The 26,233-nt window shown below is 47.2% G+C and overlaps 1 protein-coding gene across 1 annotated transcript in view; it reads left to right on the forward strand.

Moving 5' to 3' along the window:
* KSR1 (kinase suppressor of ras 1) overlaps nucleotides 1-26,233 on the forward strand; it is a 105,640-nt gene that overhangs the window by 50,560 nt on the left and 28,847 nt on the right. The window contains exon 2 of the mRNA XM_060283083.1: nucleotides 6,653-6,793. Within this exon, the coding sequence (XP_060139066.1) occupies nucleotides 6,653-6,793 (141 nt within the window). The remainder of the gene's footprint in view (nucleotides 1-6,652; nucleotides 6,794-26,233) is intronic.

The raw sequence follows: 26,233 nt of genomic DNA on the forward strand, positions 1-26,233 counted from the left end.
AGGGTGCCCGTTAGACATCCCTTAGTGCAGAGCATCTGGGCAAACAATGGCAATTAATACAAAGAAGGTTCATAGATAAATGAGAGGAATCCTTTCAGGAACTTCCCCTGATTGCTGTCTGCCTATATGTTTTCAGGCAAGGGGGATTAAGTAGGCAGAGGAAATATTTAGATTCTTTAGGAAAGCCAAGATGACTTTTGGATTGCTCTCCTGTACCATCTTAGACATGTGGTTTATATACCTATGTATGTGTGTTTACCTTGCGCAATTATCAACATTTATTCTATATGTGAGACCTTAGAATCCCTATAAAAGTTGATTAAAAATCGTTTTTTATACATGCAATTGTTTTTAGATCTGTAACCTTCATATATGTCACGATGTTGTAAATCGTTTCGAGATGCCTCCAGGGGAAGCGATTTGTTAATGAAAATAGATAATAATAAACCATCCCTGACCATTAGCTAGTCTGGCTGGGACTGATGAGAGGTTGTTGTTTTTTTGGGTGGGGGGCAGGGGTTCCACACACCCCATAGCAGAGACTGTTTTGCTGTCCTGGAAGGATAAAGCAGAAGTGTGTTAATGGCAGCAAGATGGTGAATGTTTCAGAAGGCCTGAAATCCAAATCTCAAAGAAGTTTCCAAATATATGTATGTGTATGTATAAATCTAAAGCCATGTGCCCCCATCACCTCTGGCCACTTGTCCTCTGCCCCTTGTCTCACAAGTTTGCTGGTTCCAGGCTGAGAAAGCAGTAAAAGTGATAACAGGTTTCAGCTGAAAGCAGCTCCACTGGATTTTGAAATTGGAGAACTAGAAAAGCCAGTCTTGCTGGATGCCCGCCAGGGCCAGGTGTAGAAAGCAACAAGTCAGGTTGGAACAATCTCTTGGATGGGCCACTTTAGAACTTGTGTTAATTTATATGCCTCTGAGTGTTTGTGTACCTTAATTTCTGCATGTTTAGCAGGGGTACGAGAGCTTCTGTGTTTGCTCATGCATTCCAAGTGGACGCAGAGTCGAACTCCTATCCTGACACCTGCGTTCGAATTCTGCCTCTGTTCGTAAGGCCACCTCTCCCCAACCCCATAGAAAAGTGGCCTGTTTCTCTTTGCTGTGGACAGATTGACCTGGGGAGGGACAGCTCTTCAAAGTCTTCCCAAGCTGGATGCTCTTGAGTTTCCTATGTAGAGTTTTGGGTTCAGAAAAGGGCCATCCAAATCATAGAATCGTAGGAGTTGGAAGGGACCATGAGGGTCATCTAGTCCAACCTCCAGCAATGCAGCAGTCTCTTGCCCAATGTGGAGCTTGAACCCAGGACCTTGAGATTAACAGTCTCCTGCTCTACCCACTGAGTTATCTCAAGAGATTGACTGGATGGAGCACCTTCCTGTCAAGTAAAGGTTAAAGCATTGGGGGGGGGGGCTTTTTAATGAGGTGGGGGTGATGACTACTGTGGGGGCAGACCTTGTTCTGGATTTTCCATTCCATTTCCCATCATCCCCAGTTTTTGCTCAACAGTTGATCAGCATTCTGTGGCCTCTAAGCAGTAAATCTCATTGGGTTGTTTTTGGATTCCTTCCTTCCTTCCTTCCTTCCTTCCTTCCTTCCTTCCTTCCTTCCTTCCTTCCTTCCTTCCTTCCTTCCTTCCTTCCTTCCTTCCTTCCCTGTTGTTTACAATTGCGGTGTGCTAGATGCTAAAGTAACTTTTTTGAAGCTTCTAGGTATAGGCTCCAAATTCCCATACATTAAAATACAGTAAGAAATAAAAGAAGCAATAAAAATACAGTTAGATTATGTTTAGATGTTTTTTGCAATAAATGGACACTTCTGTTCTCTCTCCGAGCTTCTCCCCATCTTTCTCATGGCTTCCTTCATTCCTGCATATGGACTTTGTTCTCCTTTCCCAAATGCCTCGTCAGAACCTTTTCCCATGTTGCTGCCAGCCATTGCTTTATTCCACTGGGGAAAGGAAAACCCCTTTACTTCATATTTCATCCTGCTCAATTTCCGTGCAGGCTGCTACTGGGTTACAACCTAAGAACATTATACAAGCCCCGCTGGATCAGGCTAACAGCTCATCTAGTCCAGCAATCCTGTTCTCACATGAGCAGGACCCTGCACTCTCCCCTCCTGCTGTTTCCAGCAACTTGTATTCAGAATCACTACTGCCTCCGGCTGTGGAGGCTGAATATTGCCTCCATCGCTGCGAGTAGACATTGATAACTTTCTTCACGAATCTGTCCAGTCCTCTTTTAAAGCCGTCCAAGTTGGAAGCCCTCGCTCCCTCCTATGGGAGGGAGTTCCACAGTTTACGCACAGCATGAAGAAGTTGAGGATGGTCCAGTAGACCTCTTGTGGTTTGTGGTTTTCATAACCCCAGTGAAGCTTGGTCCATTTGTTTGAATGGGGGCCCTTGTCCCACCACCAACTTCATTCTGCCTTCAACCAGGCCCCCATCCCCTTACCTATCTTCTTACGCCCAGTCGAGACGGTGGCACGGCCTGCCAGCTTCCTCCCCCTTCGTCTTGGTGTTGCCCCTTGCAGACTTGCCAGGAGAAATAGTCAGCTGGTTCTACCTACTGTTTGGTCTCCCTATCAGCCTCAATGGGTACCAGCCACAATGGCATTAAATTGGCCCAGTCCTTCAATTTATGAACAGGTCACTTTGCATAAGGCGCTCTTTGACTCTCTTGTTCTTTTTCTCTATCTGAATTTCTCCTTGCCGCGACTGACTGGGGTTTTTTGCTTTCAACTGCATCTCTCTCACTTTCACTCTCTCTCACACGCACACGCCCTTTGACACCCCGAGAAACGCAAAAATAAAAACCTGCTTAATAAAATTCCAGCATGCTGTTCTCAAGACCTGAGAAAGTAGCTGTGTGGGAAGTGAGAAAACCTCACTTGCCCCCAAAAGCTGGTGTTTTAGTCAGCTTTGCTGCTCGTGCAAAGCACACCCCACCGTCCTCCGTTTGGAATCTCGGGTCTGCCTTGTGTGAACAGAATGTGGTGCAGTGTGAGCAATGGCAATTCAAGTGGCGCAGGAAAGATTTCTCTGACTCAGTGCAACTCACCTCCCTATGTTCCCATGCGCTGTAAGCTAAAGGGAGCCAGCAAACCGCTTGCCTTGTAAGGACAGGTGAGGCTTGTATGTGTCCCGGGCTCAGAGCCCTAGAGGTGAGAAATGCAAACAGTTTACCATTCTGTTATCTGCACTGGAGGTTTGTGTCTGAGTGGGAATGGGGTTTATAAGAAGGGCATCATTTTCCATTCCGCCCCGTGCTTGTCGCTTCCAGCGCCGTCTCCATTCCGCTGCAGTCCGCCTTCTGCCCAAAACCCACGCTGCTCACCTCACTGTCCACTGTGGCGAAATGGCATAACTTGCACTGTTAAATCCGTAAACGGTCATACCGTTCCAACCCATTCATTCCAGTGCAAAGGAAACACAAAGCAAATGAGAACAGAAAGGAGCGGGGAACCTCAATTGTGTATCATTTGTGAACTGAAAGCATCAGCATTGGAGAATACCAAGGCAGGTTGATTTTGCAGACATGGGATGTATAAGCAAATGCTGGCCGTTTCAGCTCCTGTTTCCATTTTCGCCAGAATTTTCTTGAGATCTCTGGGTGGGGAACTGGTGGCTGCCAGAGGTTGTGGAACTCCCAACACCATCAGTCCCAGCCAGCATGGCCAATCAGGGGTTATAGAACTGTAGAGTTGGAAGGGCCATCTAGTCCAACCCCCTGCAATGCAAGAATTGGGGGGGGGCATTCAGCGAAAGAGCAGGAAGACTCTCAGATAGGAATTTGGGTTGGCTTTGATGATGATTTGATAAGCTCAGTGACCTACAGAGCTTTGAGAAACCCTGGTCTGTATTGTAAGTTATCTGGCTGTACATAATTCAGCCACTGTGTTGGAGAAAAATGTCCTGGATTTGATCATAGCCCAGGTGGGAATGCCCTGTACTCCACGCTGAGTTACATTACAACACACATACACTACTATGCAATGTGCGATGCAAAAGAACATAATGAGATTCCTACTGGCTTTCAAGATGCCCTCAAGGGAAGCCCATAATACAGCATACTCTCCACTTTTGATTCCTGGCAAGTAGCATTCAGAGCCACGAATTCCCCTGACATCACAGGTAGAACACAGCCATCCTGTCTTAGTAGCTGCTGATATTCTCCAAGAATTGAACTAATCTTTTTTTAATATTAAAAAAGAACTCCACAACCCCACCTTGCTGGGCATCACTGCCTCTCATGGGAGCAAAATCCATCCTTTCACCGGGTGAAGACGGTACTCTTCCTTTCTCCTGAATCTCCTAGGCTTGTAACAGACTTGCAAAAATATTCCCAGAAAAGTTATAGGGAGCAGCAGCAGCAGCCTTCGCTGTAAAAAAAGGAAGAAGGTAAAAAAAGAGCCTGCCCACTGAATGGAAATCTTTCCAGGGCAGACCTGATGTACGTGGTTGTTTAGACATTATCGCAGCGGCAGAGATGGCATCGCTTAGCAGGGACAACCTGCGGTGCGCTCTCTCTCTCTCTCTCTCTCTCGCTCTCTCTCTCTCTCGCTCTCGCTCTCTCTCTGTGTGTGTGTGTGTGAATGATCTATTCTAAACATGAAGGCGAAGTCAGATTCCGTGGGCCTTTCCCATGGAACCAGTGCCGCTCCCACCGCGGTGCTGAATCAGCGGGAAATATATCTTTCGGGTCATTTCAAATGTTGTCTTAGCTGAGTCAGCCTTCTCCATTGCTGATAAGCAGTATTTACACGTCTGGGATAACATTTGCAAGGCTTCATAGATTTGACCAAGACTGAAAGGAGGGGTGTGTATGTGTAAAAGGTCTTGTGTTTCACTCTTCTCCTTATTCATCCGCTGTGGGGCAATGACAGGAGAGAGGTCTGTTTCCTTCCTTCCCTGCTGGGGGGCTGCCCAGAGGCACCTGATTGGCCACTGGAGGAAACAGGATGTTTGGACTTCAGGGATGTTGGAGGAGCTAAGTTTCGCCCCACACTTTTTAAAGAAAGCAGGCTAGGTTTGCAGTTCTTGGGCTGATACTATGTGGATCAGAACAGAATTAGCCTTTGGCTTTCACCCTTCCCCAGATTTTGCAATACAGTTCTGGGCTCAAAAAATTGCATTGGTTTAAAATGCATCCAACTCCCCTCCCCAAAGTATTTTAGAATAAAATGCATACGGTAATACATGTTGTGAAATGTGCACAGAAATGTCCATGCAGGGCCCCGGGGGGGGGGGAAGAGACATTAAAAATACAAATATTGTGCATTAAAAAGAATCCACAGGTTGCTACAGCAAAGGAATGGACTGGAGGTTTGAATGCATATGTCTGAAAGTGGCCCAGTCCACCTTCATCCTATTTGTTGGCTAGATCAGTCTTCCCCAAATTGTTACCGTCTGTGTTCAAGGCTCTTGCTTCAGTCTCCTGGCACCTCCAGTTAAATGTACCTGTATTAGGTAGCAGGAATTTTAAGAAGGCATTGCTTTCTGTTCCTGTATTTGATGCCTGCAGCACAGTTGCCATTCTACTGCAGTTCATCTGCTGCCAAAAACTACACTATTCATCATCTGTAGGAAAATCACATACCGGTAATTTGTGCAATTATTTATGTTCGTTTCATTGCCCTTACGGCTATTCCACTGCGTGTAGTTTGGTGCTAAGGAAACACAATGCAAATAGAATGTCATTGGTTTTGCTTGTGAACTGAAAGCGACAACAACAGCAAATGGCAATCATGTTTGCTGGATCAATTTCTGTCCCGGACATGAAATGAATAAGTGAACATCGGCTGGAGCCTGTGACAGGTGGAACCAAATAATTGTAGCTTTGCCCATAACTTGTTGAGTTCTGTGTGGATTAAGGAGGGCAGAAGTGGATAACTAGTGTGTGTCCCCCATCCCACCCCCCACCCCGGACTGGGCTGGCTGTAAATAAGAAGGCAGTCAGGAGGGGGTTGGTTAAGGGAGACTGAGGTTGATAGGGCAGTGCCCCACTTGCCCTAATGAACCAGCCCCCCTTTGCAGTCAAAAATACCTTAAACTATTTTTCTTAAAAGCAACTGCTTGGGACAGCCTCACTGAAATACCTTTAAGAAAAGAGTCTGAGCACTTTATTCCTCTTGCTTGAGAAGCTGGAAGACCTGCCAAATCATTTACCTGTGGGAGAAATGGGAAGCAGGGCTTATTTCATTAGCTTTGCTGAAGGACCAGCTCTATTAAGTTTTGAGATTCCTGCATTGCGGGGGGCTGGATTAGATGACCCTCGGAGACCCTTCCCAACTCTGCAATTCTATGATTCTAGAAGTGCCTCTCTTCGTTGAGTTGTTTCTACGCCCACTGGTCATTATAAGAACTACTGTTTAAGAGCTGGTGCCCGAGCTTGCATTTTTCCTCTTCCCTCCCTGTCCTCTTTCCTTGCGTGCTATGCATTTCAGGTCGTAAGCATGCAGGCAGGGGCTGTCCTTTTTAAAACGGATGGCATGTAAGCCACCCTGGGAGTCTTTTCGGCTGAAGAGCCAGGTGCAAATGCTAATGGTAATAATAACAACTACGTGTATTAATGGGTTACCGGCTTGTGCTCTTAGATGTTTCCTGGTGCCGTTTGTGATCCTTTTCCCTCCTCCCTTGGCAGGTGAAACTTGTCCGTTATATTGGCACCCAGCTTCAGTGCAAGTTGACTGTCCCCCTGAACGACAGGACAGTGGAGCTGAACAGTTACCCGCGGTTCAGCGACTGGCTGTATCTTGTCAACGTGAGGAAAGACGTCGTTCAGGTAAGCCGGTGGGAACGTACGTCCCAGCTTCCCGGTCAGGAGAATGGAGCCGTTTCATTGTCTAAAATTCTGTCTGCGTACCCTTGAATCTATTTATTTATTTTAAAATTAATGGTAGGTCTGTGGCCTGGGTACAGGCAGTGGCTGTTTTAGGCGCGGCCGATAACGTCCCTGACTGCATGTAACGCCAAACCCAGAAGTGACCTGAAAATGTTGCAAAAAGGAACTAAAAGGGGGTGAGGGCAAACCGTGTCTTTGCAGACTTTTTCAGTGGTGTTTCAAATACAGTGGTACCTCGGGTTACAGATGCTTCAGGTTTCAGACTCTGCTAACCCAGAAATAGTACCTTGGGTTAAGAACTTTGCTTCAGGATGAGAACAGAAATCGTGTGGCGGCAGCAGGAGGCCCCATTAGCTAAAGTGGTACCTCGGGTTAAGAACAGTTTCGGGTTAAGAACGGACCTCCAGAACGAATTAAGTTCTTAACCTGAGGTACCACTGTATATATACGATATATATACATATATATACATATATATATTCATTATAGTTTATTTGTCAAAAGTGTTTTAAAAATGAAGATTGTTCCAGAAATGTTTAACTTTATAATGCCCTGAATTAAAGTACATCTTGGTGAATCTTGGGTTTAAAAAGGTGAATCACTTAATATGTAGCAGGGGCCCAAAGGGCCACAATTAAGGCGATAATGTAAATCCTTATAAATCCTGGAATATGCTTATATTAGAAGAGTTATGGTAACCTGATGCTTTAAAGAAACTGATGATTTAGCAAGAAGCCGTCCCTACTGGGATAGAAGGTCAGCTAATACGTCAATCACAAAGATGCAATTCATAAGCTAGAACATAAGTTGTTACATGGTACACGTAACACAGGTTCCCAACACGCATACTAACTCACAGTGTAACAGATACTAAGAATCAAGGTTCAATTAGCAATGCTTATTGCACATGCGTATTAAATTAGAATTGGGTAATAATGGACATGCGTACTAAACTAGGATGAGATAATGTTAAAACATGATTGGTTAAATTGAAATCCTTTGTTTGAAATGTTATAAATACCCCTGCCCGACCTTTAGGTGGGGTTGCAGTTTTGCGGAAAGATTCGACTGTAGCCTATTGCTTTGCAATAAACAAAATGGACTCCTAACTCCTCTTCTTGTCTCTGGGTTTCATTGGCCTAACTCAGAAGATATGCCATTTTTGGCCGTGCAACAAAAATACACAACAAGCCATGTGCACTTCAAAAATATTCTAGTGTTTCAAGCAAACAAGACTTAACAGAACGTATGGCTTTACAGTAACATCAATTTGTCAACTAAATTGTAGCAATAAATACTTATAATCTCTGCCTATAGACTTAGTACATTTTGATCTGGTTTAAACAATACAGAAAACAAATACCAATTGAAAATCTGCTGTAAAATGTTGAACACTCAAAAATCTTTTAAAATCATTTTTCAAAACCTAAAACCAAAATATTTAAAGGGCATTGCAGATGAACAATTCTTCGCCAAACTGAAAGAAACATGTACTTTGTTAAATGTTCAGAGAAGTCAGAGGCCCAAGGCACTCTAAGTTCATCAACTACATTTATTAAATATTTGTCAGTGACAACAGTTCACTCATAGACGAACAAGAACAGAGCTCACAGGACGCATACACTCAAAAAACCCACCAAGAAACTGGCAGTTGACAGTTGACAGTTAACAATGCCTGCGCTTACTTGCCATTAGAACGGTCGTCTGCCAACGCTTATACGATAAGTTAAGATGCACACCTGGCAACCGAAGATGGGTTAAAACCAATAACATACTTCCTATATATTTAGTGTGAAATATTATGGTAGGGGTTGGCAGCAGGGGAGGGGGGTGCAAATTATCAGGGAATGGGGGACAGGAAGGAAAGTATGTAACCAGAGTGGAAGGAGGAGGGGAGGGGTTCAATATCAATCATTTCTGTATACTTCTTTGTTGTTGTTGTTGGTTTCTTTCCTTTCTCTTCTTTGGGTAGAAATCTCCGTTTGGGTCTTGACAGTCTTTCCCATACGGAGGGATCCTCTTTTTTCTTTCCCTTCTCTAGTGGGGGAGCTGGAGAGTCTTTTGTTGGCTTTTTCTTTTTCCTCTGCTCCATTATGGCCATCTCCCACAGTAAGTCAATCCCCCCCTCCCAATTTCCAGGACTTCTGTTGATGTTACAATTGAGGGTATTTCCTTCTGGGTATTTCCCCTTGTCTTGGAGGGGCTGGTGGAGCTGGCAGGTTTGGGAGGGGGGTTTGGTCTGTGATAGGTCTTTTTTTTTTTTAGATCCGCTTGACTGCCTATTCTGCTCCCCACTACAGGCATCATCATCATCTTGGGGCACTGAAGGTGCTTTGGCTGTTGGTATTTTATCCACTCTGGGTGTAGGTTATATATAGAGTATCCCGCAGTTGCGTGACGGTATTCTCCCCAGGGAGTTCCTTTCGCGGTTCTGCCTTGTGCAGCCTAGCAGTGAGGCTTCTGAGAAGTTGAGCCCTCCCTCCACAGCTGGCTGATTGACGCTCCAGGCTGGCCAATAGAGCTCTTCTGGGCTGGGCAGAGCTCTCAATGGGCCTGCTATGCACACTCCTCAATCAATCAATCAGTCAATCAATCAATCAATCAGTCAATCATTTTATTTGTAAGCCACCGAAGCTAAAACCATGCTAAAGGTGGCTTACATCGTTGTGGGCTTCGTTACTGTAAGGGCAAGTCGTTGGTTGCCATCTTAGTTAAGGGCAACATGGCTAGGTCGGCCCATATATATACAATTTTACTTAAAGGTGTGGTGCCTTGGAACATAACCCCCCTTCCCCCCCCCCACATAACTTGAGAGCCTCCTGTATTTTAAAAGATTTCCCCCAGTATTGGATAATGTACACTGTACTACTTTGTGTGTTTAGTTAGAAGTAAGGCCCCCGTCCGCCCTATGCACTTAAAGCAGTATCATACTGCTTTAAGAGTCATTGCTTCACCCAGAGAATCCTGGGAACTGTAGTTAAAGGGGCCAGGAGTGGTTAGGAGACCCGTGTCCCCTTCAAAAGAACTACAGTTCCCAGAATTCCCTGGGAAGAAGTCTTGATTGTTAAACCACTCTGGGGTTTAGAGCATTGTGAGGGGAATTACAGCTTCTGTGGGCTACACCAGCTTTTAACTGCCCCCCCCGGCAACACTCCGCCCCCACCCCCCCGCTTCTTTCCTCTTCTGCAGTCAGACAGAATCTCCGCTGATGGAGATGATTCTCCCCAATATCTGCTTTGAAAACGACCTCTGCACATGCTTGGGAGCTCTTGCTTTTCTCCAGCCAATTTGAGCTGAAAGAGGAGACCGCCCCGCCCAGTTCGTGACATTCCTCACGTAGCTCACCCAATCCACAGGCTCTTTGGTTTATAAACTATAAAGTTTTTTTCAGTTTTCTTTGATGCAGTGAATGAATTGTGACGTTATTGGTTTCCTAGGAAAGCCCTGGAACAGGCTTGTAAATATTCTTTTGACCCAGCTCTGTCTAAAGGACTTTTTCTTTGTCTCTGTCACCCTGAAGGTGTAAGACCTAACCATTGCATGCCGCTGCCACTTGCAACTCCCAAATTCCACCAGAGGGCTGAGATTTCTGCATGCAGATTTTCTCACCCTGGAACACGGCAGAACTTCTCTCTCTCTCTCTCTCTCTCTCTCTCTCTCTCTCTCTCTCTCTCTCTCTCTCTCTCTTGCAGAGCTCTTTGGGCTTACTGCAAAAGCGAAATGTCTGTGTATATGTGGAATTCTTTAGATTAACCTTATCTCAAAGCTGCAGCTGGGATGATGTCACTTCGCTATCTTATGTGTCCTCCGACACATCCGTCACGATTTTAATTCATTTTGTTACAGGGGAAACCAGAAAGCATGAGTGATGTTTTGGCCACCCAGGGATTCGATGGTCTCTCACTGTAATTTCCACCTCTTAGGTGCCGCCTGCATTTTGCATATCAAGCAGTATCCTACAGCTTTAAACGGTCATGGCTCCCCCCCAGAGAATCCTGGGAACTGTAGTTTAAGGGTGTAAGAGAATTCTTAGGAGACCTCTATTCCCAATCCCCTCACAGAGCTACAGTACCCAGAATTCCCTGGGAAGAGGGATTGACTATTAAACTGAGCTGGTAAGTGGAATAGGGGTCTCCTCACAGTTCTCAGCACAAACTACAGTCCCCAGAATTCTTTGGGAGAAGCCATGATACTTCCTTAAATTTGTAGAGCATAGGTGCCAACTCCCTGGGGCCCTGGGTGCCCAAGCACCCACAAAATACCCCACGTAAGGGGCCAGGCAGCCACAAACTTCAGGGTCAGGGCAATGCACGTTGCATGGCACCCACAACCCTGGGAACCCACAGTTGCAGGGCCAAGTTGGCACTCCTGGCAGACAGCCTTAATTTGAAATTTGTCTGCGTGCCGGGTCTCGGGCATGTTTTGAAGCTTGTGCCCTAGAATCCCAGAAGACCCTCGTTCTAAACCCGTCACAGCCAGGTTGCAGCAGAAGAGAAGCAATTTGCAGAGATTTCAGAGGGCTTTCTTTTTCATCATGCACAAGTTCCGTGGTCAAACTGTGGCAGGGAAAAACCGTTCCTGGGGCTGTAGTTAAGCCCAGGTTGGGGAACCTTTTCCTAGCCGGTGGGATGAGCTCTGCTTCCCAGTTTTCCCAGAGCCTGATGGAACAAGGCAGCCTAATGGAATGCCTGCCTGTTACTTAGATTTAATTCCAGAAGGCTTCTTAATGATCTTTTAAAGGGCATTTCTTCCAAACTAGGGGGATGTCAAGACCATGAAGGAAGATGGACACCTTTATCAATGTCAGCTTTAGTGTTTGGGGTGGGTGGGTTTGGTCAATATGCCCTAAGTGTGGGGTTGGGCGGGGAGATGTTGCCGAAGTTGTTGCCTATGTGCTTTCTCTGTCTCTCTTTCCGGGCCCAATCCACCCCAAAGCAAATGCTCAAGGCAATCAAGGCTTGTGTTCCTTCTTTTTGTTGTCACAGCTGAGAAGCGAGGGGTGCTGTTTCACTTTCCTCCTGCTGGCCTGCGAGCTCTGCAATACTTGGGCCAGTAGTTTTCCATAGGGTTTGAGTGAAGCGGGTGAGTGTATCTCAGCTGTGATGTTGACATAACGCAGCATTGGGGGTTTCTAGAATTACTTAAGCCCCAATATGAAAAGTCCCCTCCCCTAGGGTGTTTGTCAGTCTCCCCAGAGATCTCAATTCACTGCGATTGCAGAGAGGGAAAACACCGTTTCTGTGATGTCCAAGATGTTATCTCCCCTGCGTTGTCATCTCAGTTGTTTAAAATAGTGGGAAGCAGGTCCAGCCCAGGGGTTATATGCAAGGGGGTGAGATCTTTAGCAAAACAAACCAACAGTTGCAGCGTGAAGAGTTTCTGTTCAGGGTGCCAGCCAGCCCACTAGCTGTGCTCCATTCCGTTTCCCCCTCCTCTTGGTTTTCTCTTTCTTCGTCCTGAATGTCAGGCGGCATTCCATGGTCACTCTGCCTGTGCAGCCATTGTGGTTCTCTCTCCCCCTGCCTTCCGCCCAAGCTTTATGGTACTTCTGCAAAATTCAGCTAGAAAAGACTCTATCTAGCCTTGCCCTTTGGGTCTAGTTTTCTCCTTGCGGGGAGCCCTTTTTCTTTTAGGCAGGCATTTAAAATGTGGCTTGTCCACTTGCATCCTGAAGTGGTACCGTCTCACCTTCGGACTGTGCCACCTTAATCTGCTGCATGGATACATCCAGGCCGAGGCAGCTCTCACACACAAGCATGCTTTGAATGAATGTTTATGGTGGGGCATGGGGTCGTGGAGGCAAGCTTCAACCCACTCACTGAGTATATTGGATATGATAGGTCATCATTTATTTTTGACGCTTTTTACCCCATCCATTTCCCACCAACCATCTCGGGGTGTTGTCGAGAGAGAGAGTGTGTGTGAGGGAGGGAGTCTCGGGTACAAAGTCAGAGAGCAGCAACATGACTGGGTCAGGGTTCGAATCTAGAGTTTCCCAGGCTTAGTCCACCACCCTGTTGGTCGTTGTTTAACCAAAGTACAGGCTGCCTCATTTTCATCTCTGGTTACCCTGCAAAAACCTGGCCTGCAAATAGACCGTAGAGCAATGTGCTAGAGCTGGGGAAACTGCTTGTGGGAGGACTGAGTTTCTTTCTGAGGCTGCATATGCGCCGTACCTTTAAAGCACCCCCTCCCAAAAACCCTGGAAATGGTAGTTACCCTTCATAGAACTACAGTTCCCAGACCCTCAACAAACTACAGTTCCCATAAATCTTTCTTTTGGGTGGGGTTGTGTTTTGAATGCACTTTAAAGTTATGGCGTGTTCTGTACATAAATTTGTTTTATACAGAATATGCAGAATACAACATAACTATCCCAATTCTCTTGGGGGGGGGGAGAATTCTTTTAAGGTTTATAATAAATATATATGACCTAGTATTTACCGAAATGTAAATAGAAAGGAAATGGGTAATCAGATGGTGTCCTCCACTATTGAAACTCACTGTGTCTATTTATCCAGGCATGGTTAAAAAACACACCACACTTTTATAAATATTATCTAGTCTATCCCCTTCCCTGAAACCCCCCCCCAAAAAAACCACACACTTTAGGTATTGTGTTGCCAGATATCTTGGTCCGAGAAGGGGACTGTTAACACGGACATCAAACAAGTCCCTATTTTTAAAAGCTCGGAAAACGTTGTAGGATCTGAACTTCCCTCCACCTTCTGAACACAAACAAGCAGCAGGTCTCTCCCCACCGCCCACCTCCTCTCAGCCGATTTGCTCCCCTCCTGCTCTGCCAAATCCCAAAAATAAATCTGGCAGGCACTGGGGAGGCTGGAAAGCCCCAGGACCACCCCCCTTTTCAGAAATAGCCTGCTGGCTACAATTTAAAATATCTGCTGACTCCACCACATCGGGCAGAGAGAGGCTTGCCTTTTTGCTGGCCTGGCTGGCTGGCTGGCTGGCTTTCCCCCTCCCCGATCCAGTCTGGTATCAATCTTGGGAAAACTCCAGTTTGTAGCTTGTTGATTTTTTTTTTTACCCCACCCCACCCCCCCTTTTTTGTCTGCTGCTGTTAATTTGAAAATTCGAAAGCCTATGGTGGATTTTTTGTAAACAAAACAAAACAAGGCGAATGACAGCTTGTAAAATCCTGTAGTTTGGGGGGGAAAGAGATTACAGTGCGGTATAACAATGCAGTGCTTGTGGAACTGGGCCACAGCAAGAAGTCCTGAAGACCTGAATGGGAGCCAGGCAGTCACACTGCGGAGCGTGAGAGGCCTCGCCTGTCCCGAGATGGCTGTTCCTGAGGTGAGTTCAGAGATTGTCTGCTGTGGTTTCTGCTACTGCAATCAGTATATTTCTGTAAAAAAACAACAACACATGGAGAAAGGAGGGAATGGTAGAGTGAGCTGGATTTGTGGAAGTGTGGAGGCTGCTGGAGAAGAGGTGGCTGTTTGAACTGAGGGGCTACAAAGAACCGATCTACCCATTTCGCAGGAGGAAGCGGCAGGAAGACCGAGGAAGGAGACGCGGTGGTGCCGAATGGGCAACATTAAGGCTCTGGACTTGGTGGTCTTAACTGAGAGGGGTTCCCCCCCTTTCCTATACCCCTCCAACATTCCTCAGATGAAAATGGAGACATTTCTCACTCACTCTCCCGCCAGTTAATCCTCCTCAGCCCCTCAATCCCCCCCCCCGGCAGGGCATTTCCACTACCACTATACCAACGGGGCACAGCACGCATTCCCTCGAGAAAACCCATCGATTCTGATTTTATTTCATTCTTTGGTAGGTTTGCAAACAGAAAAGCACACACCAACAAATAAGTCTCAGGAAGGAGCAAGATTAGATGCTGGAGCACAAAGGTTTTATTTTTATTTAAAAAAAACAAGACCCCGAGATTCCTTGCGCTCTGCTCTTCTTCCCCCTTTCTTCCCACCCAGGGGGCCCTGCCCCTCAAAGCCTCAGCGGCTGCAGCCGCTCTCCAACAGCCGCTATGAACTGCCCTCATCCTGCTCCCCGAGCTCAGCAGCGGTGCTGCTAGGGGAAATGGGGATGTTCTGGTATCAAATCAGAAGCCGGGGTGGCTTTTGTAATTCTGGGACTGTCCCTGGAAAATCTGGACACTTGGAGGGTATTCCCCCCCCTTTTTTTAAAGATGTTGAAGTGCATTAAGTGACTGACTTTGTAGCGTGGCAAGGCAGCTCTGCTGATTTCGTGGTGTCCCCCCCCCAAAGTCCAGCCTCTACTGAGCTAGGTGGACCAATGGTCTGGCTCCATATAAGGCTCTTTCCTACACATTCCCTACTGTGGCTGGTTCCACCTGGGAGCTCTGGATTAGAGCTCCAAATGGTGCTGATCACAGGGAGATCTGCCTTCAGCAAAGATCCACCCGCCCTTTATTTATTGAACAAAAGTTATATGCCACTTGAACGGGGGTGGGGGTGGGGAAGCGAACCTCTGAGCAGTTAACAAAAATGTAAAATTCTTATTGTAAACATCTTTAAACGCTAGCAGGATTAGAATAATCAGAGCAGAGAAAGTTTAATACAGTAATGTAAGAAGGAAGGTGAAAATGAAAGGGGTAAAGGGACATTTTGGATATGCTTGTTGAATAGGAGAAATTTTAATGGACCACGGAAGGTGGGGAAAGGGGAGTCGCGGATAATGAGATGGTTTCAATAGTTATGTATTTGCTGCAAAATTGAAAACAATAAACAGAATGTTTTTTAAAAATCTAAAATTCTTGGTGGACGAAAAGTTAAAAGCAAGTCTACCAAAGCATTCTACAAAAGTATGGTTAAAATCCACGGTAGCTAAAAAAAGAGATGAAGCACATGTCGGCCTTCTGTGTGTCTGGATCACCTTGCCTGTACCAAAACATTCTCTGCAGGCGCTGAAATAGTGCAGCAAAGGTGCTTGCTTCATGTCAGCAGACAGGAAACTCCAACTTGCAGACGCTGCCACACTAAAATATGGGTTGCTATCAAGCGCAGGGCGAGTATTTTGAGGCACCTCTAACAGGGCCAGTCACGCAGATTGGAGAGGTCAAGCGGGCCCAGAATTGTAGGGTCGGAAGGGACCACAAGGCTCACCTCCCGCAATGCAGGAATCCTTTGGTATCCTGCAAGTGAACTTTCCCTTAAGCTGTTAAGGGCTATGCATTCCAATTGTAACACCATCAACACTGAGGTGCTGATTGGCAGATTTGTGCTGATTGGCAGATTTGCTTCTTCCAAACCTGAGTTCATGGTTGTATTTTCCCCAAGTGTTAAGCCAAGAGCAGGCCTCCCCTCCCTTCCCCTCCCACTCTTTCTCTCTGTCCTGGATAGTGGAGAGGCAGGTGGATAAAACCACCAGTGGCTATTAGACACAACGGCAATGGTTTTCCTTCCACTGTCAAAGGCAGTACAGGCATACACCCCCCCCCCTTACGTGCAATTGACTTGCGTGCAACATGCGGTGCTGGGAAATGAATGAATGAATGAATAGAATCAGACCATGAAATGGCGGGAGAGAGCTGGAGAGTCTTTGTGGCTTGGAAGGAGACTCTCCCTGGAGCTCAAAGAGGATGTCGGAGAGGGTGGAGAAAGTCCCAAAGAGACCAGAGGTGCAACGGGGCTTTGTTGAGGCTGCTCAGCCTCACTGCCTAGCAGCTGATCTTCCCATAGGGGCATTTATTTATTATATTTATATACCGCTTTTTCATCTGAAGAGCTCAAGGTGGCAAGCGTTCTCCCCCCCCCCATATTTTACTCTCCCAACAACCCTGTGAGGTAGGCTAGCCCAAGAGATGGTGAGGGGCTTACGGTCGCCCATTCAGCATGATGGCTGGGCGAGGATTCAAACCATGGTTTCCCAGGTCCTGAACCTGAAACTCTAAACTTGGGTCTCCAGCTATTTTTGGACTACAATTCTCATCATCCCTGACCACTAGTCCTGCTAGCTAGGGATGATGGGAGTGGTAGTCCAAAAGCAACTCGAGTTTGGGAAACCCTGCTCGAAGCCATTACCCCACACTGGCATCTGGTTGGCCACTGTGAGAACAGGATGCTGGACTAGAAGGGCTTTTGGCCTGATCCTGCTCTTGATGTTCTTAAGTAACGAAGAAAGCAATGCAAGGAACAAAACACCTTCCCTTCGGCAGTTTTCTCCTCCCTCAAATCCCTTCCTTCCCCTGTGTATGCATATTTGTGTGTGAAAGAGCGATGACGGATCTCAAACCAGTTTTTAGCAAGCTGCCTTGTTTCCAAGGCGTGCCTGAGCTGGCCCTGCTCTCTCCTAGCAGGGGTTCTCGTCAATCAAGTTTCCGTTGTCCGTCTGTAGCGTTTGATTGCTGGGAGAGGCTGCAGTTCACCGGAGGGGTGCGTTTTGTGGGGAGATCCTGACCCCGCAAGGAGACTTAGGTGGCTGGAGAGAATGCTTGAACAGGCTCCTGGTTTTCCTAGCTGGCTGTGAGTGCACCTTTAAAATGTGTGGATTGGTATACAAGTGCCATTTTCTGCACAACTTCTCTCTCTCTGCCTCCCCAGCCTCCTTGTATTTCTGCTTGTGGATTTGAGACTGCGCTGGCACAGTCCTTGTTTATTGACCTTTGTTTTGTTTTGTTTTGTTTGTGGTGTTTGCACTTCAGATCTAGCAAAAAGCTCCCCCCCCCCCCCGGCTTTATTCTTCTGAAAAAAAGTTCATGTGGAGTCTGGCTTGTACTAGTGGGGGAATCTATCAGTTGCACAGGGGGTAGGGCTGGGCCAATCATGTCTTTTGGATCACGTGAAATAAGGGGGCCTTTGAGCTAGTTCAGAAAGTCTTCTCCCTGCTGCCCTAGCAACTGCAGCCTTTTTGCATTTCTGAGCTTAGCAGGGGAAAGGTTGGTGCTTAAAGTATGACTCCCAGGAAGGGGTTGAACCTCAGGATTTCTCGTTTTGTTTTTGTTTTTTGTAACTAAGTATTACTGTGTCTTGTTGGGGTTGCGGAATCTGAGATAGGAGTAGGAGCAGCAGAAATAATAAATAGAATCCTGTTCTTTGGGCTGGCTTCATAGCCAAATAGGTCCTCTTCACCCTCCGGATGTCCCCTGATTTACAGAAGCTGTCTCAGTTTCTGATTTGATCCTGGAATGCCCCGCTTTTCCTTAGGACCCATGGAGGAAGGGCATTCTGGGAGGCACCACCACAAAGAAGACCCCCGCTTTCTAGTTGCTGCTAGATAACACTCGCTAGGTCATGGAATTATACTGACAAGGCATCCTCCAAAGATCTTGATGGTCTACTGCAAGCATCCCCAAACTCAGCCCTCCAGATTTTTGGGACTACAACTCCCATCATCCCTAGCTAACAGGACCAGTGGTCAGGGGTGATGGGAATTGTAGTCCCAAAATATCTGGAGGGCCGAGTTTGGGGGTGCCTGGTCTACTGGGTTTGGGTGGAGTGTTACGCTTTAGGAAACCTGGTCCCAAGCTGTTCTGCGCATTGTATGTTAACCACACCTTGAATACTATTCTGTCGTTGAGAGACAGCCAGACCAGTACCTTTGGAACGGATCTAATACATGGGCAGTCAGATCTTCCCGTTAGTAACCCGGCCACTGAATTCTGCACCAGCTTCATCTTCTGCACCAACCTCAAGGGCAGACCTCCACAAAGTGGGCTACAGTAATCCAACTGTGAGGTTACCAGGGCATGAATCACAGTGGCTAAAGTGTCGCTATCCAGAAAAGGGTTCTGTTGGCGCACCATCTGCTCTGGTAATTGGTTACTTGAAGCTAGGAGCACCCTCAAACAACTCACGGTGTCTGCCTTATTGAGTAATTGAATTACCTTTGTGTGTGCTGGTGTTGTGCATCTTTCCTGATGCTGATGGGCCTCCAGATGTTGCATCATTCGCCTCTGATCATTGGCCATGCTAATGGGAGTTAAGTGCAGCCATACCTGGAGGGCTGTGGATCCCCCCTCCCTGCCCAAACTTTAAAGTCTAGCAAGCTAAAGGGATAGTCCTTCCTGGAAGCCCGTTCATAGAGCAGCTGCAAGAGCAAGCTAAGCACACCTGATTTTTCCTTGGGGTTGAACCTGGGACCTTCTTCATGCACAGCAGATGTTCTCCCACTGAGTCACGATTCTTCCGCTATTTATTCAAAATAAATAGACTTCAGTTGACACAGTAAGCAGCCTCTCTACTTTCTTGTGCTTACAAGAAAGTCCAGCCGTGGGCTTTTTTAAAAAAAGGGGGGGGATGAACACCCAGGAAGGCTGCAGTTTGCAGTCTGCTGATGAGATTATTTATAGGCTATGAAAAATCCTCAAAATACCTCCTGGGCTTCTTTAATTTCAAGGTAAGCACCACGAAACTCCACCCCCACCACCCCCATCAGAATTATTTTTTAATTCTCTTTATCCTTTGACCATTTTTTTTCAGATGCAATTTCTTTTCTAGGTGATTGATAGAGAGAACAGTTGGGGGAAAACTGGAGGAGAAATTTTCGGCACAATGCTAGTCTTGAGCGTGGGATCCTCCTGGCTCGGTTTGACAGACTCCACATGGCAGGGGAAAGAGGCAATTACTTTCCTGAGCATGCTGAGATGCTTTTATTTTATTTTTTACTTGGAGGCAGTGTGCCAGCCCCCTCTCCCTGCAGGCTAGACCTCACCATTGTGGAGGGTTATTGAAGGCATCACACACTACTCAGTGCATGCTTAAAACTATGGAACTCGCTCCTGCAGGAGGCAGCGATGGGCACCAATTTAGATGACCTTGAAAGAGGATTGGACAGATTCATGCAGGAGAAGGCTTTCCATGGCTGCCAGGCATGATGGCTATGCTCTGTCACCACAGTTGGAGAACATAATGCTTCTGAATACCAGTCTCTGGAAACCACAGGAGGGGAGAGGGCTCTTGTGCTCTGGTCCTCCTTGCAGGTTTCCCAGAAGGATCTGGTTGTCAACTGTGAGAACAGGATGCTGGACTGCACACAGGCCATTGGGATGTTCCACCAGGGCTCATCTGATGTCCTTACTTTCTCCCACTGGTTGCTATATCCTGCATGGTTGTTGTTGTTTTTAAATCCATTGTTGTTTTACACCATGGCGATCCTGCAAGCCTACTTACTGCATCCTTGTATGAAAACAGCATTTTAGGAACATGCCGTCAGGCAGCAAATTCCTTACTTGAGAACTCCCCTGTGTCTGATACAGTGGTACCTCGGGTTAAGAACTTAATTCGTTCTGGATGTCCGTTCTTAACCTGAAACTGTTCTTAACCTGAGGTACCACTTTAGCTAATGGGGCCTCCCGCTGCCGCCACACGATTTCTGTTCGCATCCTGAAGCAAAGTTCTTAACCCGGGGTACTATTTCTGGGTTAGCGGAGTCTGTAACCTGAAGCGTCTGTAACCTGAAGCATCTGTAACCCGAGGTACCACTGTATTTTGATTAGCTGTTACTTATGGGCTTTCAGTAGCAGTTCGAAAGCACGTCAAAATGCAAGTAGATAAATAGGAACCGCTACAGCGGGAAGGTAAACGGTGTTTCCATGTGCTGCTCTGGTTCGCCAGAAGTGGCTTTGTCATGCTGGCCACATGACCTGGAAGCTATACGCCGGCTCCCTCGGCCAATAATGCGAGATGAGTGCGCAACCCCAGAGTCGGTCACGACTGGACCTGATGGTCAGGGGTCCCTTTACCTTTACCTTTATGGGCTTTCAGACATACCTTCGTAATCATAAGGACTAGAAACTTGCTTTTAAAAGATTCTTAAGAAACTGGATTCTGCAGCCAGTACCATGCACCACACAGCTTTTTAAAGCAACTTTTCATCCTCCCAGCATGCATGCAGCCCTGCCTCGGATATAATGGTAAAGTATCAGAGTGTTCTTCTGTAGCCTCACACCAATTATTGTGGGACGTACGGTTTGGTCTACTCCTCACTGGTGCATTTAGGTAACTTTGGGCTGTGGACTCAATGGTTATGACACACACACACACCTCTTTCAAGCTGGAGGGGGGGCGCTCTACCTGGCTCTTGGGACCATGCCCCCTCCCAGCCATGCCCTAGACTTGCTGCACACCATTATTTAGTATTTTTGCCTGACTGGAATGTGCCCTTGATCTCTGATAATGCCCCTTTGCTTGCCTGGATGGAGGAGAGAGGAGGGGGAGACCCTGGAGATGAGGTGAGACCCTGGAGAGCGGCTGCCAGTCCGTGTAGACAGTACTGCACGAGATGGACCAGTTCCCCAGTCTCCTACAGAGGAGGTTCTAAATGCCCAGAGTCACTGAGTGAGCCCCTGGATTTGGGGGGTGGGTGGGTGGGTCATGATGAGGAGATCCTGCTCACTGAGACCTAGCCACTTGAGAGCTCCACCTTTCTGGAATGTCCTGCCAGCAGAAAAAATGGGGCAGATGCAGCCCCTTTTGTTGCACGTGGGATTTCTAATATAGCGTGTTTTTCCAGCAAATCCTCCTAGGAATGAGCTCAGAGATCAAGTCTAGTTTTTAGTTTATTTTTGTCTCTTGGAACTTATTTTAAGATCCTGCTTAAACTAGTGACCAGCGCTTTCTTTATTGCGTTGGCGGGAGGTTGGGGGGGGGGGCAGACACGGAGATGAATCATATTGGGCTAATCTCCCAAGGATGCTGTGGAGCAGTTTGTGTGTCTGATTCTGTGTGCGTGTTTTAAATGTTAATCTGCCACATATGTACAGTGTGTGAGAGTGGCTTTTTTAAAGAGAGCCTCTTTATTTGTTCCATTACCTCCCCACTGTGTTTAGTTCTCTCTCTCTCTCTCTCTCTCTCTCTCTCTCTCTCTCTCTCTGTGTGTGTGTGTGTGTGTGTGTGTGTGTGAGAGAGAGAGAGAGAGAGAGAGAGAAAATATGCATGCACCCACATTGCATGTCATGAGGGCCGGCAGCAGGCTTTGAAAATCCTGTCTGAGCTCTTCCAATTCAAGGTCGTTGGGATTGTTTAAATATAATCTCCTTATACTTTTTTCCTACAAGTCGCCATTCCGGTGTTCTAAAATTAAATTCCAGGCAAGGGACTATTTGGGGGGGGGGAATCTCAGACCGAGGCCACACATGGACCACACATTTAAAGGCAGATGACTTCCTCCAGAGAATCCTGGGAACCGTAGTTTTGCTGCCTCACTGAACCACAATTCCAACAGCCTTAACAAACTTCTGTGTGCACACCATATGTTTAAGGGACGTGGCTTCCCCCAGAGAATCCTGGGAACTGTAGTTTACTTCTTGCAGAGCTATAGTTCCCAGCACCCTTAACAAACTGCAGGATTCTTTGGAAGAAGTAAAAAACAAAAACAGGGAAGAAATCTCTGCACTTAGAAAACCCAGATATCAGGGAGGAAGGTGGATAGGCAGAATCCTTTCCCTTGATACATTAGATGTCTGTGTGTGGGGAATGTTTTTGCGAGGAGGAGTCTTGCCTGGCTAGCCCCCTCCTGCACCCTGAAGCTGTCCAGTCTTCCTGACGCCTGTTTTCCACCTTGGTATAAACTAGGCCTCAGCACTGATTGTGAAGTTGGTGCGTTCAGCTGATCGCCCGCTAATAATAGATCGCTTTAGTTCGAACGTGCACCAGGTGGGGAGGCATTCCTGCCCACTGCCGCCCCAAGCTCTGTGTATCCTTCAGCCCTTTAATCCTGCCCTGTGGATCCCTCCACCTTGTGCCTGTTCCTGCCACAGCCCCCCCTGGGCGAGGCTTTGGACGTCTTAAAGCAGCCTGCCACGCGCGGAATGAGGCCTATTACGGAGCCAGATCTCCCCAGGCTTGCCGACAGCCTCAGCAGGATTCAGTTCCCACAAACAAATCTCCACCATCAGCCCCCCACCCACCCTTTGCCAGTTTGGGCCGAATGGCATGTTGCATTAATCACACATTTCACTGCAAGCAGCACCTTCGAGGGCAAATAGCAACTGTGGAAGCGGGAGATTGGAGGTGGGTTTTGGGCAAGGTGCTGGCAGAGGAAGACCACATGCTTGCACTTTGCCAGAGGCACCCTCAAACCTGGATGTAATGGGAAACTTGGATTGTGGAAAGTTGTGGTGGCACTTGAGAACCAGCAGTGTGGCAAGCGAAGAAGATATTGCTCCTGGAAAATTGAATAAAATGCACTCTAGTCTTGGAATCATTGATGGATCATTCTAAAAGTTGCTTTCCACCATAATGAGGACTACATGTTTAGCTTGTTTAAGAAAAGTCAATGTTTCGATGGTCAGGGATTTGGTGGGTATCACAGGACTTCCTTTGGCGCATTGCTCCACTCCTTAAAAATATGTAGGCTGGGCGTCAAAACCTTCGTCCAGGAGCCTCTGCAAAAGAATCTGCCTGTGTCATTTGTAAAAATGCAATGAAACTTAATCTGCAGATTGGATCTTTTTTAGACAAAATGTTCTCTCTTGCACACGTGCGCCCGCCGCACTTGCTTGCATGCGCTCCATTTGTATGATAGCAGCTTTTCATTTGGCTTTGGGTGTGAGCCAGCCCGTTGGTGAGAATTAACAGCGTGTTCCGGAACCCAATGCAGACACCAGATTATGTGCGAAGACGGCAGAATAAAAGAGGGAGGGTGCTGCTTTGCCCAGCTTCATAATGATAATAAACAGGCTAAATTGTGCCTGCTGTCAAGGGTACGAGCTATTGATGGCATTTCTCATACAAGGACCCCGAAGGCACTTGTGATGTCACTGTTCTTTGTTTCGTCTTTACCTTTGTGAGGATTCAAAAGTGTGTTCTGTTTGGGGAAATTCTGATGAAAATAGATGGCTTCAGAACAGGTCTTTTTGGTGCCATTTCCCTTTCCACCTGTCCTCGGCTTTGCTTGCCCACACTGAATTTTAGTCTGTTTGTTTTTGGCAACCTCCGGGTTCCAACCCTCCCCCCCCCACATTGTGACTACACCGCAACATCCTTGGTGTCCAAAAAGCAAAGCACCGCAGCCAGTTGGATGAAACGGGAGTTTGGGCAAATGAGGACCGCTGAGGGGAAGTGACCGCAGAGGCAAAAAAGGGGAAATGGTGCAGAGAAGCAGTGGTTGCTGCCAGGGAAGCGAAAAGGTCCCAAAGAGCATTAAGCATCTAAATATTTGGCAAGGTGTGCCATTTTCAGTAATTTGTTTGGCTGCCTTGAATGCTGTTACACAGGCGATATCCTCAACATACGTTTAGCGGTTAGGAGGCCTCCTGTTCTCCTCATGGAACTATAGTTCCCAGAGTGGTTTCACGGTCAATCCCTCTGGGAATTGTAGTTCTGTGAGGAAAATAGGGATCTCATAACAACTCTCTGAACCTTTATCAAACGGCATTCCCCAGGATTCTCTGGGGGGAGCCATAGGGATCTAAAGTGGTATGATACTGCCTTAAACGTGTAGTGCAGATGGGGCCTTGCCTGGTATAATTGGATCAGGGCCTAAAAACAGGGTTTCCCAAACTTGACTCCCCAGCATAGCTGCCAAGTTCCGGCCTGAGAAATAAGGGACTGGACCCGGAAGTAGCAGACCGGAAGTAGCGCTGCCGCCATTTTGGAACTGGGCGGAGCATGCTCAGAAGCTACTTTTGATGCTGCTCTGCCCTGTTCCAAAATGGCCGCTGCACCAGAAGTCGCGCTGCAGCCATTTTGGAACTGGGCAAAGCAGCATCAAAAGTCGCTAAGGAGCATGCTCCGCCCAGTTCCAAAATGACCGCCGCGCCAGAATAAACCAGGGGAAAATAGAAAAATCCGTTTTTTCAGCTGGGAACAGCTGGAAAAACAGGGGTTTCCCGGGGAATACGGGAGACTTGGCAGCTATGCTCCCCAGCTGTTTTTGGACTACAACTCCCATCACCCCTAACTAGCAGGACCAGTGGTCAGGGATGATGGGAACTGTAGTCCAAAAACAGCTGGGGAGTCAAGTTTGGGAAACCTTGGCCTAAAACCACACTTCAGCCTGGTTAGAATAATATAGACCTCTGACTAAGTGTTGTGCCTTGACCCAAGGGCTAGGAAAAGTCAGGACTCCCGGTTGGTATGGGCAGTGTCAGCACCTACAGCCATTTTAGTGTCCCCGCGACGCCCTTGAATGTTGTGTTATTGTTATTATTTATTAAATTCCTATGCTGCCTTTTATCCGAAGATCACAGGGCGGTGTTGCGCTGAGGCACTGTGTGTGTGTGGAAAATTGCTTCCCTCAGCAACAGGACAGAGGAGAGCACAGCAGGCCTTGGGGCCTACATATATAATGTAGACACATGGTTTTGGCTCTCTGGGATCACCTGAGCCTAGAACCAGGAGGATTTTTATGCTCCATCCACACTATGCATCTAAGGCCCTATTATTCCCAATCCTGGGAACTGTAGTCAGGGGATTATAGATATTGGGGGGGGGGTAAACTACAGTTCCCAGGATTCCTTGGCGGACAGCCATGACGGCTGGAGTGGTACAGTAGTGCTTTACATGTATGGTGGAGATGAGTTGTGTTTGACGTCCCAACGTTGAACCTGCCCACAGTCTCAATCTCTGACCTATGGGCTCTATTGCTGTGTGGATTGGGGAACCGGTCCCTGCCATTCGGAGTCAGCTGGTTCAAGTCTGCACTGCCTGACGGTGACGCCACCCCAAGTTTAATTTGCGCTCATGTTAAGATGTTTGTTTGGGGGGAAAGAGGAGGGAGGGAAGGAAGGAGCAAACGGATTGGAAGCGTTCCTAAAAGAAGCAGTTGTCTCGTGCAAGTACATGCTAACTCTGTCCTTATATCATCTGGTGTCGGAACGAGCTTCCGGAACACTCTGCAACTCTCCCGCTTCGTGACTTGGATTCCAGCCTGGTTTTTTAAGTTATCAAACTCTCTAGTTTTTCTTCTTATTCCCAGCATGCCTCTTGCTTGCATGTGGCGGATCTTCTTCATCCCTCTTGTCTTCTGTTCTTCTTGTTGAGGGTCCAAAGATTATCTCTTCAGAAGTTGACATAGCATAGGGCGAGAGGGAGGAACCTCTAGCCCTTCTGGTGTCACTGTGCTACACTGTGCTACAACTCCCATCAGCCGCAGCTAGCAGGGATGGTGGCCAAGGAGTTGTAGTTCAGGGCAACAGGTTTTCCCTGTCCCTTAGAGAGTCAAACTAGGACCAGGGAGGATGAGCTTGAATCTCTTCCAGACCTTGATTCTCGCTGGGTGACCTTGGGCCTTTCGCCCTGAGGAATATTTGGAAGACAAAGTTTATTGTTGAAAAATATATGGCAGTGAAGGGGAAATGGTGGCTGGACTATAATTCCCATTGTCCCCTGCTAGCATGGCTAATGGCCAGGGATGGTGGGAGTTGTAGTCCAGTAACAGATGTTCCTAATCCCCGGTGCAGGGGCTAAGAGTTTGCGCTATGAATCAGGACATTGCTTG

Source organism: Zootoca vivipara, chromosome 15, assembly GCF_963506605.1.
Source record: "Zootoca vivipara chromosome 15, rZooViv1.1, whole genome shotgun sequence".
Lineage (NCBI taxonomy): Eukaryota > Metazoa > Chordata > Lepidosauria > Squamata > Lacertidae > Zootoca > Zootoca vivipara.